This window comes from Olea europaea, chromosome 19 (genome assembly GCF_002742605.1).
Source record: "Olea europaea var. sylvestris chromosome 19, O_europaea_v1, whole genome shotgun sequence".
NCBI classification, from domain to species: Eukaryota; Viridiplantae; Streptophyta; class Magnoliopsida; order Lamiales; family Oleaceae; genus Olea; species Olea europaea.
Window position 1 is genome coordinate 7,883,197 of NC_036255.1, and position 20,568 is coordinate 7,903,764.

A 20,568-nucleotide genomic window follows, 5' to 3' on the forward strand; every position below is an offset into this window, starting at 1 on the left:
AATATATTTTGTGAAGTTAAATTATCCCTCACTGATAGGAATATCAACGAGCCAAACCGAGCCGAAATTCCCGACTTGGGGTTTTTTACAGCAAGTTTTTTTTGCCCAAGCCTAGCCGAGCAAATTCTCGGCCAAAAGATTAAGGCTCGACCCGAACTTTCGGCTTGGCTCGATTTTCTGAATTTTTTTTTAATTTCTCTCTTAAGGCAGCTATTTTAGCAAATTTTCCCTTTCTGATTTTTTTATGGGCTGGTCCGGCTCAAGCCAACTACCAGAAATGGGGCTCGGACGCACTAAGTCAAGCCGGCTCGGGGTTTTTTCCGATCAAGCCGACGAGCCCAATTATCATCCCTACTCACTAATGAGTTATAAAGGGCATTCTATTTAATAAAGAGCAGTGACTCTAGGGAAAAGCATAAAGTATCAAATGTCAAACTTCCGAGTAAATGTCTCCATGTCTAGATTCAATTATGAGACATGCTCCCTCCATCTCATATGTTTTTTTAAGAAACTTGGACATCTCATACTTATCCCAAAACTTGTTTAAATCTACAAATGCAAAATATGCCTGCTTGAAAAGCTCATAATTTACAGTATCCAGCTCTGTAATCAGTTTAGCTTCCGCAGACTGCAATAGAGATTTACAACTTCTCAAAATATTGAGCCCCCTTCACTATCATCTTATAACCTTAAATAACTTAGTATATTACAAACAAATGAGCAAATTTACACTAACACACACACTTTTTTCAAGTCTTCTGGTTGACAATTGTATCCAAATAGACATACAAATACTTGCACGATAAGCATACTACCTTATATTTGAGGTCATTAAGGGCATCAACCACCTTGGCACTCTCGTCTAGCTTGATGAGGATTTTATTCAATTTCCCGAGGTCATCCCACGAGTCATGATCACGAATAATTTTTTGTTGCTTGACATGTCTTGCTTCTTCATGTTCCAAGGATGGTGGTGCTAACATCTCTGCACGGAGAATTGAATCTTCTATCCTTTTTCTTAAAGAAAACATACCTATATTAAACCAAACCATTACAACCAATCCAAGTGGCAAGTACTAGACTATCATATGCATATATTATACACATATGACCCTTGAAATGCAAATCTGAAAATCTTGCAAGGAAATAACCTAATGATTAACATGCCTTAAGACTTCTTTTTCCTTGTTCCTAGAATTGATAGAGAACAATTGATCCTTATTTCAGCAATCTGAAGTTAAATTTGCTAGTGTACATGATCCATAAACAATTGACACGAGTACTATGTTTGATATGAAGCTACATATATCTATAGGAAACATAACACTGCTTAAATAACTACTCAAAATTTAAATCATAACTTTGTTGAGGAGAATATTTTTCCTTGATTTACAAGGCCTTTTTTCTTGATAAACATGTAAAATGCCACAAACTCAGAATTAACGATTTTCTAAATAATGTACTACCTCATAAACAATTCATCTTGAAGGTAAACATCCAATAAAGGAAAGGCAAAATAGAAGAAAATGCAGAGAAACTGAGGCTAAAATAAGTATAGAAGCATAGTTTTTTATTGTTCTCTATAGGTCAAGTCAATCCAAATTATTGTTGTTGTGGTATATATCTAACTAAACCAAGAAAAGGAATACCGGTGGCATGTAAACAATATAAATAAGATATGTTATTAATGTCATAAACATGCATAAAGTGTTTTCACGTATTCTTGAAGACTCATCAATTTGTGCAAATTTTTAGGGTGCATATCTTCCCAATAATTTATTCAATTTTCAAGAGAAGGGGTAAGAGACTTTGTATCAACCAATAAAACTTTTTGCCTTAGGTCGGCCAAATATATAATTTAATTGAGAAGTCGAAGAACCAGCAATAGAAGGCTGTACATACCAAGATTCTGTCGCCATTTTTAGCCGCCTTCTGAAAATTTCCGGTCGCCAGAAAAATGCGGCTTATCAATTATTTCTTGTAATTCTTTGGACTTCAGGGGATGAAGAAAAGTGTGAGCAGCGCTGGAAAAAGAAAAAAATGGAAAGTTCATAAAAGGACTATTGATAAAAACTTCTTACAAGTTCCGAAAATTTTCTTTCTATTTTCTAGTGAAGCCAATTTTAAAAAGTGAGAGCATATTTGGTAGAAAGAAATTGCTTATTCATAAGGTGAGGCATGCACAATATGGGCACCAAAATCTACCCAAGTGTGAATATTTCCCAAAGATTTTTAACTAAAAAATACTAGTATTGTGGATTCAATGCGAAAATTGTTATGAATTAAATTATATGAATTTTTTTAAATAAAAAAATTGACCCCCTTTGACTATACAAGAATATGTAGAGTTGAACCATGTCTGGAAGCACGGCAGAACGTTCTTTTGCTGATACTATTACCAATATTCGATAATTTAATTTAAATGATCAATTAAAACTTATTATATTTTTTAATTTTTTTTTAAGACTTAATATATTCCATTTAACATGGCATTGAAGTGGAAGTAGATTAAATTGAAAGAATTAATGATTTTAGCAAAGTAAATCGATATCAAATATTTTTAGACTATCATAACTAAACATGTCCAACAAGTAGTTAGAAAAAAACTTGGGACACCCCAAATGTCAAGCTAGCACAAAAGTTATTGCTCTGTCATGCATAAATATTCTCTTAGCGACGACCTTGTCTAAGTGCTATTAAACAAATAAAATTTAAATATCACATATCATATTGTCCATAAATGTTAAAAAAGTACATTATTAGGGCAAAAGAAGATGCTAAAAATACCTAAGGACATCATCTACCCAAACATATCTCCAACTCACTATACTCAACACCCTATACTCATTTTCTCCACCACCACTTAACCTCAAGCCCAACATCAAGTCTGCCACCAGTCCACTAGTGCCACCACTCGAGTAACACCCTGATAGCAACAACTCCTTTGCAAACCACCCTACAATCCATCATGGTGAACATACTCCCAAAACCCTTCAAAAACACATTCCAAGTAATTCTCAATCTATCCAATATCTCGAATGCCACTGAATTATGACTATTAACGTCAATATCGAACCTAAAAACACCATTCTTGTCGACCTAGAGTTCGCCAAGGGCTTTATAAGTATAACAAATGCATGAACTCGTGTTGTTAACGTCAATAGCAAAGAATATATATTATAAAGAAAGATGGGCTGTTGAAAATTGAAGCGTGGTCTTCAGATAAAACACGCAAGCGTACATGGTCGTTGACAAGCGATAGATTTAGAGAGTTAAAAGTATCATCCGACGATGAATAATTGTTATTGTAGTTTACTAGTTATAATCAAATTTGATTTAATGTAGCACAAAAGAGATTTGTTTTTATTATTATTCTAATTTAAACTATGAAAGCAATAAAAGATCGATTTTTATCCAAAAATGAGATGCATGTATTGGATTTCAGAATTCACCTATTAATGTCTAATTCCAATTCTCGACATATATAAGCAACTTGATTAATGTGTTCTTGATAGTCAATAATACGTTAATATCTAATATTCTCTTTTAAGATATACTAAATCTATGCTTAACGCAATCCAATCATATTCCTAGTTCGAATTCATATGCAAAGCACGCATTCAGTAGCAGGATTATTTCATAAAATTATACACGTTATAAATATTATTCCTAATATCCATTACTAGTGTGTTAAATATGCAGTGTTTTACTTATTGTAAGTCTCCCAATACTACAAATAAATAACTAGTTGTCTAAATGACGACAAAACATTCAAACAAAACAAGATTCGTGCATATTTAATCAAGAACACAAGAATTAAATAAAAAAATAATAAATCTTGAATTAAAAACTGCAAATCGAAGGTTTCATCCATTCAATACATAAAAGATTTAGTCTACCATTGTTATATGAAAATTATTCAAAAGAAAGAGAAACATCACCTAAAACTATGAAACTTGTGAAGAACATGAAACTTCAATTCCTCACTTGAAACTCAACCCCAAATAATGCAATTCCACTCCATGAATGTAAAAATCTCTAATTTTTTAATTTTTTTTACTATTTTATGTTGAAAACTAGGTTATCTTTTGTTCTGGACAGCCTCTTGATATATAGGACACTAAAAACTTCCATCCTAAAAGATACCGAAATAAGAAAAGAAAAAAATATATATATTTTTCCGTTTTACCTTGGGACACACACCTAAGCTTAATTAGGAAATGCGTCTCTGTGAATTTTGTGGCTTCAGTCGGTCTTAAAAGAGGGGGAGGCTCGTGCCTCATCTACAGGCCTAGGTACGCACCTCCTTTTGTCTCAAGTAGTCTTCTATACTTTTATCATAACTTTTCTCTCCTGATATCCGATTGAGTTGATTCAAAGTGCAATAGAAAGATAACTTAAAGGGCTACAATCTTATTTAAATATCACTTTTCATTTCGAACGTTTTATGTGCCAAAAATGAGTCTCAATTTAATGCCGAAAATCTGAACTTTTTTGTTGGAAAATTGATGTGATAATACTTTGATTATATTTCTTTCCTTTGACTTTTTTCTTCATCCAATTGACCCTTAACATTCTTGAATCTTCATCATGAGTTCCGAAAAAACTTTTGAATGTTTTCACTTTAGTCCCTGAACTTTGGATCTCTTGCAATTGAGCTTTATATCATTTTTTCAATTTCGCCATTTATGTTGATTTATACCTAACAAACACAATTCACATAGAATTAAGCTATAATTTAACAAAATAAATGATAAATACTCTAACTTAAAGGCCCAAATAAGTGTCTATAATACACTTATCACATGGGTTAACCAAAATGGTCATAATATTTTCCTTTCTTCATGATCTTATGAGCCAAAGACATGAGCAATGACTTGGTCAAGGGAACTCGATGGAGTCGTATCAAAACGAGTCTTTATAGGGTCAAGATGTTTTCATCATTTCTACCAAATATGATACGTTATTCGAAATGAAATGTTTAATATTCGCCTCGCCATATTCTGATCGGATCTCTAAATGATGTCCACGCAAACCCCAAATTTAGCCTACGTCGGGCAACTCATGCCTTCATAGATCAACTAACTTTTACATCTCTATTGAAGCAACCAGCGCACCTAAAATACAAGTAAAAGACAATTCTTCGAGCAAATGCTAATTCAAACATTTCGATCAAACACCGACCTTTGGTTTCTACTGAGACTTCATAAAAGGATTTGCAAGCAAGGGATTTAACTAAAATGACTTATTTCATTTCTTTCTCAATACTTGTTCTACATTATCATCTTTACATTTTCTCTACGGTTTAATCTAAAATACAATTAGAATACCAACAAGGCTAAATATACAAGAGTATAACCTTTGCTCTATACAGAAAGTTATAAGGAACACAAACTGCTTTACTACAATCTATATGCTACTCTTAATTAATTATGTTATCTTAAAGCTTTCTTTTATTAGGTTGGTTTGATAAACTTTGTTAAAGTTTTATCAATTGATGCAACTCGATTTGTAGCCAATGCAATAGTTCGACACATAGGCCTGGAAAGATGCCTTTAAAGTTTCAGAATTGTCTTCAGAGGTTTGTTAATATTTGTGGCCAATAGAAAGGAGGCACCAAAGAGAGTTCTTTTGCTTTGGTATGGATATTTTTCTCAAGCTTCACTTACAAGCCACCTGATGGTCTTTTGATACATTTTTCAAACTGATCATTTGTACACAAGGGCGGAGCTAGATGACAAGATTTGTGGGGGCAAATTATACAAAATTTTGATTGTAGGGGCAAAAATTAAAAACTTCAAGGACCTTTATGAAAATCTTGAAAAAATTTTGGGCAAAATATTGAATTTTCAAATCTATTGTGGGGGCACGTGACCCACTGTAAATGGTCCCTATTTGAACACAACTATGGAGCATGTGATCATGTCTTTCCATACACAATTGCTACTATCCAAAGGTTTTTCGTTTCTAAAACGTACTTCAAATAACAAACTTTTGCAGCTAAAGAGCTTGTACGAGATCATTGAATTTGGAAGTCAAGTATCCCGAGGTTTAGTGGCGAAAAACAGCAAAATATGTCTATATCACAGTAAGGGCAAGGCTGAAAAATTGCACCGAGAAAAGCCAAGAAAACCCAAGAGCGGCTAAAATGTGGATTAAAAAGGAAATAAATAATAATAATTCAAACTTGAAACTTATTCAATGTTTTTTTTTAATTAATTTGTTCTTTCATTTTTCAAAACATGGATTTAAAAGGAAAAAAATATTTCAAATTTGAACCTTGTTTAATCTTAATTTATTATATTTTGTATAAAGATTCGAAATTTTTTTTATGTCATATCACATGTAAAAATATTTTTAAAAAATGATGTAAATTATATTAAGAAATTTATCGAGCAAAAATAATAAACATTAATGAAATAATTGACAAATTGTAAAGAAAAAACAAGTTATGCATCTCTTTTTGAGAAGCTAATTAAATTATTTTCAATGTTCAAACGATTTTGTTTGGATCATTCGATATGTTTACAACATAGCTCTCGAAACGAATTTCAAGATGACATAAACGATTTATGAATTTGGTTAGCATACTATCACAAGCAAAATTTTAAAGCTAGAATGTTATCAAAATTTACTAGTTTGTAAAGGCCTATTTGACGTATCATAACTTTTGTTAGGATTGACTGTTTCGCTTGTCGTTAACAATGCAAGGAATTAGGCTATGAGCATTTCGAAATGGTATTAAAAATATAATATTTCGCTCATCGTTAATAATATTTCGATTTCATTTGACATTTCATAATGACATCGAAAATTGAGACAAAATGAAAAATAAATAAATAAACAACCATTTATATATAAAGGCTGTGTGATGAAGGCGGGTGTGGAGTGGGTAAAAAGGGCCTGGGTGGATAAAAAGTTTAACGTGTGGGGCGTGTGTAGGGGGGAAAACAACCAGAGACCCTGCTGATGTGGCACATTGTTGCAGGAGAACAATCCTGTTGATAAAAGTTTCTTACAAAAAATTTCTTTTTATTTTCTAGTGAGCCAATTTGAAAAGTGAGTGCATGTTTGTTAGAAAAGAAATTGCTTATTTGTAAGGAAATTTGTCATTTAATTGTATGATGAGTTTTGCAACGTAATTAAAAGATTGAAAATGAATTATGTTAAAAAAATATATATATGTCTAGATAATACGAAGAGAAAATAGATAATTGTGGCTAGAGGGAAAAAAAAATGAATAATATAACCAACACATGTAATATTAAGCCCTTGTCTAATTTTGCTAAAAAATAAATTTTTAGGTAAATTTTCATAAAATTAATGAAATGTCTGATTAAAAAAGTTGAAAAAAATTGTCAGTCTCATCATATATATAATTAAAATTAATTGTTGATATTGACTTAAATTTTTATTAGTTTTGAGTTGAATCAGACCCGACTAAAAGTTTTAACATTATCTACAAAAAAATTATATTGAGAATTTGTTCTTCAACGATGTCCCCTTGATAAATGGAGAATGATTATTATACATAAGTTGATCATTTCATCCTCCTATCTTGGCAATAAAATCCAAGGCCTTTCTCCATCGCAATACTTTCTTAAATTTCCTTGATATTTCCATTCATTTTCTTCATTGAATACACGTACACGGTACGCGCTCAAGTCTCAACGACTTGCTTAGTATTTAAGGAATTTGTTCGTCACAGCACCATCTCCATTTATTAATTTTATACCAAGTGTAATTATTTTATTTTATTTTGACTATTTCATAATGTATTCACGTACGTATACGTCACTGTATGAGATCATATAGATAATATACCTAAAGTGGGACCAAATTATTTTCACTTCTATAAACAAATCTTGCGTCCGAAAGTTTAGCAAAGATTTAAGAATTTCATAGTGCTCTTAGTTTCCTCAAAGACACGACAAACTGCTTTTGTTTCGAGTTCTTGAACTTTATAAGAAAGCTATCACAAATTTAAAAATTAATTTTTAAAAGAACTCATTCGATAAAAAAGCTTTTAGGTGAAGTCATGTAAGGTCGATTATGCTAAACAGAACCTCAATACTAAATCTTAGTGTAAATTACACTGTCTATCCAACAATTTCACTAATAAAATAGATTATCAGAGTAAATCTAGATAATTTGATATTTTTTTTGGGTCATAATCATGATCGATCGAAGATTATATATTATTGGAGAAGATATTATGTTCAGTAATGCGTATAGTTATATATAGTACTTTTAGTGTTACTATTTTACCAATTTTAGCTACCGTCTTTAAAAATTAAAATCTAAATTTTAATTTAAGTCAAAGTTAACGATTAATTTTATTCACACATTTTAGGAGACTCAATACATTTCAACCTCATATTTCATCAACTTTTCTCAAAATCTAATTTTAATCTTCATAAAAAAGGAGCTCTACAGGATAATAGTTTGTAATTATTAAGTCAATTCTTTAAGTCATAATCAAATAATTTTTCAAGCATGGAAATGCATCAATGATCAAAATTCAGGCTAAGGTTAAAATAAATAAAAGTTACTTAAATATCTTCAAACATAATTGGATATTTTATTCTATTTTCAACAACTTGCATAGTATTTAAAGAATTTTGCTTACTGGGGTGCAGAACAGACAAGAGAATAAAACAGATTTTAACTTATTTATATTTCTTAACCCTGTTTGATTTAACTAAAAAATATTAATAAAAATTTAAGTCAAAATTAAAAATTAAAAAATATTTTTAATTACGCAATTAATGGGAACCATCATTTTTATCAATTTTTCAATCACGCGTTTTATCAACTTTTATTAAAATCTAATAAAAATATTCTTCTTTTAACTAAATTAAACATGAGTTTAATATTATTCATTTGTATCTAATCAACTTTACGAAATCTTGCTACTAAAATTGGAACAAATTATAATCAGATGTATGAATAAATCCTATGTCGATCTTGGCGAAAATTTAAGAAGTTGTTTCTTATTTTCAAAGCTACAACGAAACAAAGATCCGTTTATTCTACAGGCAACTACCCAATACCTTACTTTCTTCAATACTTTTATGGTTATTGATATTATTTAATTTTGAAAACTATCTGTATTAATTTTAATTAGTTAAGAGTTTATGGTATGACTATTAAATTTTAAATATTAAATCTTACTTAGCCTTTATTTGGTATTGATTAAAATTTTGATTTTAATCTAAGTCAAAGTCAACAATTAATTTTGACTACATTTTATCAACTTTTATAAATATCTGCTAAAAATTCGTTTATAATCCCCACCAAATAAGAGTTTAGATCGATCACTTTTGACGTGTTACATTGATTTATTTATTGGAGAAACTTATTGTAATGCTTGTTAATGTGTTTAGTCATGGTTGATTTCCGTGTGAAAATGTTATCAATTATTAATAATTTATAAATATTATTAGTCAATTTTTTAAGTCGTAATTTAATTAATTTTCACTAAGCATGTTTGATTAACTGAAAAATATCCAAACGTGAAGAAACTATTTATTATTATAATGATGGAACATCAGTGATGTGATAGTTTATGTGGAATAATAGGATTGGACAATTCACTTTTTTTATGAGAGAGAGAGAGGAGGAGGAGGAGACGTGATCTCAATATGGAGAAATGTGAGGGGTAATAAATAACATCATTCCGTTGTTCCATAATCATCCAAAAGTTAAACATTTTGTTTCTAAACATTAACTTTGTCTTATTTGAACCAAAAAAAGTAGTTTACTTTTTAATAACATTTACTTAATTGTTAAAATTGTTTAAAGAATTTGTTCGTCACAGCACCATCTCCATTTATTAATTTTATACCAAGTGTAATTATTTTATTTTATTTTGACTATTTCATAATGTATTCACGTACGTATACGTCACTGTATGAGATCATATAGATAATATACCTAAAGTGGGACCAAATTATTTTCACTTCTATAAACAAATCTTGCGTCCGAAAGTTTAGCAAAGATTTAAGAATTTCATAGTGCTCTTAGTTTCCTCAAAGACACGACAAACTGCTTTTGTTTCGAGTTCTTGAACTTTATAAGAAAGCTATCACAAATTTAAAAATTAATTTTTAAAAGAACTCATTCGATAAAAAAGCTTTTAGGTGAAGTCATGTAAGGTCGATTATGCTAAACAGAACCTCAATACTAAATCTTAGTGTAAATTACACTGTCTATCCAACAATTTCACTAATAAAATAGATTATCAGAGTAAATCTAGATAATTTGATATTTTTTTTGGGTCATAATCATGATCGATCAAAGATTATATATTATTGGAGAAGATATTATGTTCAGTAATGCGTATAGTTATATATAGTACTTTTAGTGTTACTATTTTACCAATTTTAGCTACCGTCTTTAAAAATTAAAATCTAAATTTTAATTTAAGTCAAAGTTAACGATTAATTTTATTCACACATTTTAGGAGACTCAATACATTTCAACCTCATATTTCATCAACTTTTCTCAAAATCTAATTTTAATCTTCATAAAAAAGGAGCTCTACAGGATAATAGTTTGTAATTATTAAGTCAATTCTTTAAGTCATAATCAAATAATTTTTCAAGCATGGAAATGCATCAATGATCAAAATTCAGGCTAAGGTTAAAATAAATAAAAGTTACTTAAATATCTTCAAACATAATTGGATATTTTATTCTATTTTCAACAACTTGCATAGTATTTAAAGAATTTTGCTTACTGGGGTGCAGAACAGACAAGAGAATAAAACAGATTTTAACTTATTTATATTTCTTAACCCTGTTTGATTTAACTAAAAAATATTAATAAAAATTTAAGTCAAAATTAAAAATTAAAAATTAAAAATTAAAAAATATTTTTAATTACGCAATTAATGGGAACCATCATTTTTATCAATTTTTCAATCACACATTTTATCAACTTTTATTAAAATCTAATAAAAATATTCTTCTTTTAACTAAATTAAACATGAGTTTAATATTATTCATTTGTATCTAATCAACTTTACGAAATCTTGCTACTAAAATTGGAACAAATTATAATCAGATGTATGAATAAATCCTATGTCGATCTTGGCGAAAATTTAAGAAGTTGTTTCTTATTTTCAAAGCTACAACGAAACAAAGATCCGTTTATTCTACAGGCAACTACCCAATACCTTACTTTCTTCAATACTTTTATGGTTATTGATATTATTTAATTTTGAAAACTATCTGTATTAATTTTAATTAGTTAAGAGTTTATGGTATGACTATTAAATTTTAAATATTAAATCTTACTTAGCCTTTATTTGGTATTGATTAAAATTTTGATTTTAATCTAAGTCAAAGTCAACAATTAATTTTGACTACATTTTATCAACTTTTATAAATATCTGCTAAAAATTCGTTTATAATCCCCACCAAATAAGAGTTTAGATCGATCACTTTTGACGTGTTACATTGATTTATTTATTGGAGAAACTTATTGTAATGCTTGTTAATGTGTTTAGTCATGGTTGATTTCCGTGTGAAAATGTTATCAATTATTAATAATTTATAAATATTATTAGTCAATTTTTTAAGTCGTAATTTAATTAATTTTCACTAAGCATGTTTGATTAACTGAAAAATATCCAAACGTGAAGAAACTATTTATTATTATAATGATGGAACATCAGTGATGTGATAGTTTATGTGGAATAATAGGATTGGACAATTCACTTTTTTTATGAGAGAGAGAGAGGAGGAGGAGGAGACGTGATCTCAATATGGAGAAATGTGAGGGGTAATAAATAACATCATTCCGTTGTTCCATAATCATCCAAAAGTTAAACATTTTGTTTCTAAACATTAACTTTGTCTTATTTGAACCAAAAAAAGTAGTTTACTTTTTAATAACATTTACTTAATTGTTAAAATTGATACACTTTCTCAATCTCCATTTTCAATTTGATCACTAGAACTAGGAGTAATGCTATTCATATTGACGACTAATGCCAGCAAACCATATATGCAATTTTGAGAAGGAAAAAAGTTGACCAATTAAAGAAATCATTCATTTTAAAAAACTCTCTCATTTAAACAAAATTACTTATAAGTTGCCGTGCATGGCTCATTCACAAGCCATCAGCATATAGCTTACGAAAAATACACTTTCTCAATCTCCATTTCCAATTTGATCACTAGAACTAGGAGTAATGCTATTCATATTGACGACTAACGCCAGCAAACCATATATGCAATTTTGAAAAGGAAAAAAGTTGACCAATTAAAGAAATCATTCATTTTAAAAAAACTCTCTCATTTAAACAAAATTACTTATAAGTTGCCGTGCATGGCTCATTCACAAGCCATCAGCATATAGCTTACGAAAAAAGATTATATATTATTGGAGAAGATATTATGTTCAGTAATGCGTATAGTTATATATAGTACTTTTAGTGTTACTATTTTACCAATTTTAGCTACCGTCTTTAAAAATTAAAATCTAAATTTTAATTTAAGTCAAAGTTAACGATTAATTTTATTCACACATTTTAGGAGACTCAATACATTTCAACCTCATATTTCATCAACTTTTCTCAAAAGCTAATTTTAATTTTCATAAAAAGGAGCTCTACAGGATAATAGTTTGTAATTATTAAGTCAATTCTTTAAGTCATAATCAAATAATTTTTCAAGCATGGAAATGCATCAATGATCAAAATTCAGGCTAAGGTTAAAATAAATAAAAGTTACTTAAATATCTTCAAACATAATTGGATATTTTATTCTATTTTCAACAACTTGCATAGTATTTAAAGAATTTTGCTTACTGGGGTGCAGAACAGACAAGAGAATAAAACAGATTTTAACTTATTTATATTTCTTAACCCTGTTTGATTTAACTAAAAAATATTAATAAAAATTTAAGTCAAAATTAAAAATTAAAAATTAAAAATTAAAAAATATTTTTAATTACGCAATTAATGGGAACCATCATTTTTATCAATTTTTCAATCACGCGTTTTATCAACTTTTATTAAAATCTAATAAAAATATTCTTCTTTTAACTAAATTAAACATGAGTTTAATATTATTCATTTGTATCTAATCAACTTTACGAAATCTTGCTACTAAAATTGGAACAAATTATAATCAGATGTATGAATAAATCCTATGTCGATCTTGGCGAAAATTTAAGAAGTTGTTTCTTATTTTCAAAGCTACAACGAAACAAAGATCCGTTTATTCTACAGGCAACTACCCAATACCTTACTTTCTTCAATACTTTTATGGTTATTGATATTATTTAATTTTGAAAACTATCTGTATTAATTTTAATTAGTTAAGAGTTTATGGTATGACTATTAAATTTTAAATATTAAATCTTACTTAGCCTTTATTTGGTATTGATTAAAATTTTGATTTTAATCTAAGTCAAAGTCAACAATTAATTTTGACTACATTTTATCAACTTTTATAAATATCTGCTAAAAATTCGTTTATAATCCCCACCAAATAAGAGTTTAGATCGATCACTTTTGACGTGTTACATTGATTTATTTATTGGAGAAACTTATTGTAATGCTTGTTAATGTGTTTAGTCATGGTTGATTTCCGTGTGAAAATGTTATCAATTATTAATAATTTATAAATATTATTAGTCAATTTTTTAAGTCGTAATTTAATTAATTTTCACTAAGCATGTTTGATTAACTGAAAAATATCCAAACGTGAAGAAACTATTTATTATTATAATGATGGAACATCAGTGATGTGATAGTTTATGTGGAATAATAGGATTGGACAATTCACTTTTTTTATGAGAGAGAGAGAGGAGGAGGAGGAGACGTGATCTCAATATGGAGAAATGTGAGGGGTAATAAATAACATCATTCCGTTGTTCCATAATCATCCAAAAGTTAAACATTTTGTTTCTAAACATTAACTTTGTCTTATTTGAACCAAAAAAAGTAGTTTACTTTTTAATAACATTTACTTAATTGTTAAAATTAATACACTTTCTCAATCTCCATTTCCAATTTGATCACTAGAACTAGGAGTAATGCTATTCATATTGACGACTAACGCCAGCAAACCATATATGCAATTTTGAAAAGGAAAAAAGTTGACCAATTAAAGAAATCATTCATTTTAAAAAAACTCTCTCATTTAAACAAAATTACTTATAAGTTGCCGTGCATGGCTCATTCACAAGCCATCAGCATATAGCTTACGAAATTTTACTACGCGTCAAGAAATAATTGGTCAATAAACAGATGTCCCCGCAATACTGTATCTTCAGAGAAGTTTCTGCTAGGGTTTACTTCAACAATATATTATACCAATATTATTATATTTGATTATGTCAGATACTTGGGCTCCAATTATAAGTTTAAAGTCTTCCATTTATGTGTATAAATACAATGTTCAGTCATCCTCTTCCTCACACATAAGTTATTTCAATTATAAAGTTCAACCATGACGGTACTTTTCTTCAACTCTTTTCTGGGTATGAATGTGTGAAAATATGTATACCACATGCATTAATCCTGTTGATACCTTTATGATTAATTGATTATGCATCTTTTCAGTTTCAACCAAAATCCCTGTTTGCTTCTTTCTCGTATTTTCTTCCATCTCGCTCTAATGATATGTTTGGTATTTTAGATTGGACAAAATTTTGTTTCAAGTTTACTTTTCAGTGTTTCGTATTGGCATATCGAGCCGTTTATGTTCTTTTTCTTACTCAATTGTGTATATATAATGCTATTATACATAAAAGTTTGGTTGTTCATGCAGATTGTGGAGATGAGAGTGCACATGGACTGTCTTGGATGCAAAAACAACATAGAGAAAGCCCTCAAAAAATTGAATGGTATGGCAATATGTTCATTAATTTCGTATTTTCAATAAAAATTAGTAAATTATCGTGAATAATATTTTGATAATTTTTTTCATACTTACCAGGAGTGGATAACGTTGACATAGACATGTACATGCAAAAAGTGACGGTAACCGGGTCGGTTGAACAAAAAAAGGTACTTAAAACCGCAAGGAAGACGGGACGGACGGTGGAGCTATGGCCGTACCCGTACAACCCAGAATATCATGGTTATGCTCAATCCTACTACAATCAATATTACACAAGTGAAAGTCCAGCTAATTACTACTATGGAAGTCCAACCAGTTACTCTCCCTCTACGTACAACTATCATGAGCACGGATATAACTACTATGCAAATCCAGCCAGTTATTATTCGAATTCCAAGGCTCCCTCTACGTACAACTATCGTAAGCACGGATATAATGGTCACAGCCATGGTTACTATCAGCAGCCACCTTCCTCTACCGTCTTTGATGAGCGGACCAGTTCAATGTTTAGCGACGACAATGCCACTGGCTGTTCTATTATGTGATGTCTGTGTATTCAAACAATGGTGATTTTGAGAGACTATGCTTCCTTTCTATCCCTCTTTCTAGTGTCTTATGTGTGTGGAGGTGCGAAGGGCTCAACCTGGTGTGGAAAGATTCGAGCCATTCGACCACCCAGAACAGAAAGTGTTGCTGTCAGCCACTGTCCCCAGCAGTTTTTCATTTTACTGAAAAAAAGGCTAAATAAAGCACGTGTGGCACACGTTGTACCTTGTCATGTCTGTGTTTTGCCTAAGACAGGACCTGTCTTCCTGTTTAACTCGGGTGTCCAAGGAAAAAAACTCGTATTACTGTTGCTTAAAAATATCTGTTCTACAATAGTCTTCATCCAAATTATGAATCTAGCAAAACAATTAAAAAATTGAATCCATACGTGAGCCTTTAATTAAACTAATAATTTGATATGACTTTCATCACTATTTGAGTTACCTATAAAATCAATAAAAATAACATGAAATTAAGCATCAAAAAAAGTTCAATGGACCAGAATAACTCAATTAAACCTCTGAATTTCAAATTATGAGGAAAACCGAAAATTTATATTTTGTTCCATTTGTTAAAATTATGAACTACCTTGAATCAATTCAGAGAGAACAGAAGAAGAAGAAAGAGATAAAACAATAATTTATTGAGTCACAAAAAACTAGGTTTCTAATGAAAATACACAAGTTCATATATTACAAGAAAAGTAAACAAAAAGGAAACCTATAAAAGAAGAAAACTAAATATTATGCAATAATATTATATATGGCTAACATATTATATATAGCTAACATTCTCCCTCAAACTCACGATGTTACAGTAAGAAGCAGTAAGAGTTTGTCAAACATGAAGCGAAATCGAACGATGAACAGACAAATGGTAGAGAAATGATGCTAGTCTGCAAATGATAGCTAATCACATGACAGTCAATCTCATTATCCTTCGTGCACTCATGAAATATTGAGTTGTGAGAGATGAATAGTACTTTTATTATCACAATACATAGGGGTTGGAGAGAATGAAGAAACACTCATTTTTGCAAGTAGCTAATGCAACCACACAATCTCAATGGTAGTAGATGCCATAACATGATACTTTGCCTTAGTAGAGTAACGAGAAACAACAATTTGCTTCTTATTCTTCCAAGAAATAAGGGAATCACCTAAAAATATACAAAAATCAATAGTGAACTTGCGATCAGTAGGGTTACTGGCCCAATCAGCATCAGAGTAGACACGTAGTACTAAAGAGAGGTTGAGAGAAACAAAAGATTCTGAAATGAAGTACCATAAAGATAGTACAAAATACGAACAACAAAGGCCCAGTGAACTGTCGTAGGAGCTAAAATAAATTGACTAACAATGTGAACAGTATAAGCAACATCGGGACATATGATGGTGAAATAAACTAGACATCAAATAATGGTGCGATACAAAGTGAGATCGATCAAGAACACACCATCAGAGGGTGAATATCAAGTGTTGGACTCAATAGGAGTATCAATAGTCTTAGTATCAATAAGTTGAGTACGCTCAATAACATCCATAGTATACTTGGACTGAAAAAGAAGCTAACTTCTAGGAGAAGAAGCAACTTTGATTCTCAAAAAGTAAGATAATGCACCTAAGTCCTTCATTTCAAAACAACAAGCCAATTCTGTTTTTAAATCTGGAATCCCATCATCATCTTCACCAATAATAATCATATCGTTATCATATAGTAAAAGTAGAATGCGACCAATTGAAGTGCATATAAAGAATAGTGTAGAGTCATGATGATTAGATATAAAACCAAGAGACAACGGTGAAAAATTTCTCAAATCAAACACGATGTGCTTGTTTAAGACCATAAAGTGCTTTCTTAAACCTGCAAACATATCTAATAGTGTGAGAAAGACTGGAAGGAGGAACCATATAATCCTCCTCTCGAAAATTTCCATTCAAAAAGACATTTTTGACATCCAATTGAGAAAGACTCCACTGATGAATAGATACAACTACAATAAGTGTACAAACAGTGGTTATCTTGACAACAAGAACAAAAGTCTCATCATAATCCATACCATATTGCTAATTAAAACCCTTAACAATCAATTTAGCTTTATAACTCTCAACTGAACCATCAAATTTGATTTCAATTTTATCAACCCAACGAAAACCAATATCATGTTTACCTAAAGGTAATGCAACCAAGTTGCCTATCTTATGTAGAGCAGAGAGTTCATCAGCCATAACCTGTTGACAAAGAAGATCCAAAATAACTTCTTTATAGGAGGAGGGTTTAGATAGCCTATGAATTGAGGTTAGAAAACAACAAAAGACTCAAAATAATAAGAACAACCAAAATTAGGTAACTTAGTGAACTTACGAATACGTTGCGGATATCAAGGAAGAAAGGGAACATGAACAGGATCAACGATCTTAGACGGTGCTAGGGAGGCCATATAAAGAGGAGGGGTATCATGAACAAGCGCATGTGCAATAGTACATGAAGAATTAACAGTACATGGGGTCAGAAAATTGGTTTGTCAATATATCAAAGAACAGATCAATATGAATGAAATCAATTTTAGTCACATCACGAGTATTATCAGAGATACAAAAGAATGGAATGTGCCCACGAAACACGATATGACAAAAAACATAAAAAAAATTTATTAATAGGATCAAAGCAGCGATAACCCTTTTGTCCTTGTCCATAGCCCAAGAAAACACAAATAGCAGAAAGAGATGTTAACTTACTAGATTTTACTTCAGGATGAAGAACAAAACAAGTACAGTCAAGGACTTTCAATGAGGAGCAATCAGGAATATGCCTATACAACATTTCAAATGGGTGTTAAGCCCGAAGTGTGGGAAGTTGAAATCTTATTAATTAAAGAAAAAGCAGTGAGAACTGCTTCTCCCCACAATTTACTTGGAACTTGGGCAAACAAGAGAAAGGAACGAGCAATTTCTATAATGTGCCTATACTTCCATTCAATAATACCATTTTGTTGTGGGTATTAGTACACAATGTTTGATTAATTGTGTCATCAAGAGCAAGCAATTCAGTGAAATCAATAGAATTATACTCTCTACCAAGTCACATGTAAAGCATTTAATTACAGCAAAATGTGAGTTTTAATAAGTGTTCTAAAAGAATGATAAATATAAAGAAAATCAGAACATTGTTTCATAAGATAAATTCAACAATAACGACTATAATTATCAATAAAAGATACATAATATATAAACCTTCCTTTTGTAGCAATAGTAGCAGATCCCCACATATCAGAATGAACAATATCAAATGGTGCAAAGAGTGAGAAAAACTACGAGGACAAGGTAAAGCAAAAAAATTTGGTTTATTTGCCACCAATACAATCCGAAATGTCACGAGTTTGTATATCTCCCAAATGACCCTTAGAAATTAAAATTTTCAAACAACTAGTGGAAAAATATCTAAGGCAAGAATGCCACAAATAAAAAATTAGAAGACGATGAATTCAAAGAGAAAGATGACAAATCAACATCAGATGCTACAACATATGGTAGTTTCAGATTGTCCAGAACATATGACCCTCCTTGTCTACAGCCTATCCCAATCAGCGTTTGAGATCAAGGATCGTACGTGTGTTAATAGAAATAAGATCCAGATTCACACATTTGGCCAATAGAAATAAGATTCAAAGTAAGAGCGAGAACACAATAGACGTCTGAGAGAGATAAATTATATGTGTTAATAGAACTAATACCTACTAAAGGTATTGGCGTGTCATCAGCAATCATGATAGACATAGATGAGTTAGAAGAACGTAAGTAAATTTTTGAGTTAGATGACGTGTGTTTGGAAGCACTTGAGTTAAAAGATCCATAAGGAAGAAGTATCTAAAAGATTTTGAAATGACGAAACCTCTATGAGTAGAGGCTGACATAGAATGTTGTTGTGTGGTTAAGAGCTTCTGAAAATGCTCCTCTAAATCAATCAACATAGGACTAGAAGAAGTTGGTGCTCCAAGTATAAACGAGTTACCAGGTGGCATGGTAGCAACCATGTTAGCATCAGGACAATAGGATCACAGCTATAGTTGTGGCTGTTGCTTTTTCAATAACTTAGGACATTGAGACTTTCAACGTCTCTATTGTTTGCAAAAGTTACACTCATCACTAGCAACTCAGACATAACCTTTGTTCTGATTCTGTGTGAACGATCGAGAAGGTACAACTAACACTAAGGTGCTAGATGGAGGAAGAGATACTCTTCATACAAGAGATTTCAAACGTGTTTCCTCAAGTACAAGTTCACGAACTACCGAATCAATTGAGAGAAGTAGAATGCGATGCAAGATGAATCCTCTAAATCCCTTAATTTTTCTACAAAATGCCATAAAAAAACTAAACCAATTGCTGTTACTTTTTAAAAGTAATATATTCCTCAAATACTTTCAATCTTGCTGATTCTATAAGAGCCAACTCATCCCAATATCCTACCCTGGGGAAGGATTTTCTCTTTTTCCGGCCATTGCGAACCAATCGATGGATTTCCATCATAGCTACCCAAACTTTCTAAATAGATCGGATTCTTATTCCTTTCTCCCTAGCCGAGAAGAAAAGATAGAATAAGAAAATTGATATGACTTATCGATCCATATAACCCTGGAATAATGGATGCACAGATCTATTCGGGTTTTTGATTAAATTCATAGCAATGTAAAACTCGAGAATACTTATAGCCTTCTGTTGTAAGGCAAGCACATCGATCTTCAACTGATACCATTTTGCAAAGTTAGACTTAGTGTATTCTCAAACTTCATTTGTTGTTTCAAACTTCACTGATTGTGTACCAATGGATTGTTCAACAGAATTATGAATCCAAGTAAGAATTTTCGTATTGTTTGACTCCCAATTTTCCAACTCTGTCACATAATTCTCAGCAGTGCTCTTGGATTTCACAACAGTCGCACTAACATAGCCCACAATCTTTTTTCCTTTAGAAAATTTCTTATCACTGTACTCTAATATGAGTAACTTTTACTATATAATTTGATACTAATGGATTGAAATGAATAATCTCTTTCAGTTGCCATCATAAAGTCAACAAATAATCAACTATGAATCAACAAAATCACACAATTTTAAAGAAAACTAACGACCACCAACTTACCACCACAAACTACAATCAGAAT

At 30.7% G+C, this 20,568-nt stretch overlaps 2 protein-coding genes across 2 annotated transcripts; one reads left to right on the forward strand and one right to left on the reverse strand.

Moving 5' to 3' along the window:
- Positions 1–293: 293 nt before the first annotated feature.
- On the reverse strand, positions 294–1,919 carry LOC111368289 (peptide chain release factor PrfB3, chloroplastic-like). Its single transcript, XM_022989526.1, has 5 exons — positions 1,903–1,919; positions 1,168–1,191; positions 816–1,017; positions 437–628; positions 294–380 (listed from the first exon to the last, which is right to left on the reverse strand). The coding sequence occupies exons 1-5, from the start codon at positions 1,917–1,919 to the stop codon at positions 294–296; spliced, it is 522 nt and encodes a 173-aa protein (XP_022845294.1).
- Positions 1,920–14,386: 12,467 nt separating this feature from the next.
- On the forward strand, positions 14,387–15,739 carry LOC111368414 (heavy metal-associated isoprenylated plant protein 29-like). The gene is made up of 3 exons (XM_022989638.1): positions 14,387–14,471; positions 14,787–14,862; positions 14,955–15,739. Exons 1-3 carry the CDS (start codon positions 14,466–14,468, stop codon positions 15,401–15,403), a joined length of 531 nt encoding a protein of 176 aa, XP_022845406.1. The 5' UTR covers positions 14,387–14,465; the 3' UTR covers positions 15,404–15,739.
- The last annotated feature ends 4,829 nt before the right edge of the window (positions 15,740–20,568 follow it).

Excerpts from the sequence above, each read along its gene's own strand:
- LOC111368289 (XM_022989526.1), bottom strand. Across the intron at positions 1,018-1,167 it reads AAGGAAAAAGAAGTCTTAAG|AAAAAGGATAGAAGATTCAA; the intron begins GCATGTTAATCA and ends GTTTTCTTTAAG. Across the intron at positions 629-815 it reads TTAATGACCTCAAATATAAG|TCTGCGGAAGCTAAACTGAT; the intron begins GTAGTATGCTTA and ends TCTCTATTGCAG.
- LOC111368414 (XM_022989638.1), top strand. Across the intron at positions 14,863-14,954 it reads AGCCCTCAAAAAATTGAATG|GAGTGGATAACGTTGACATA; the intron begins GTATGGCAATAT and ends CATACTTACCAG.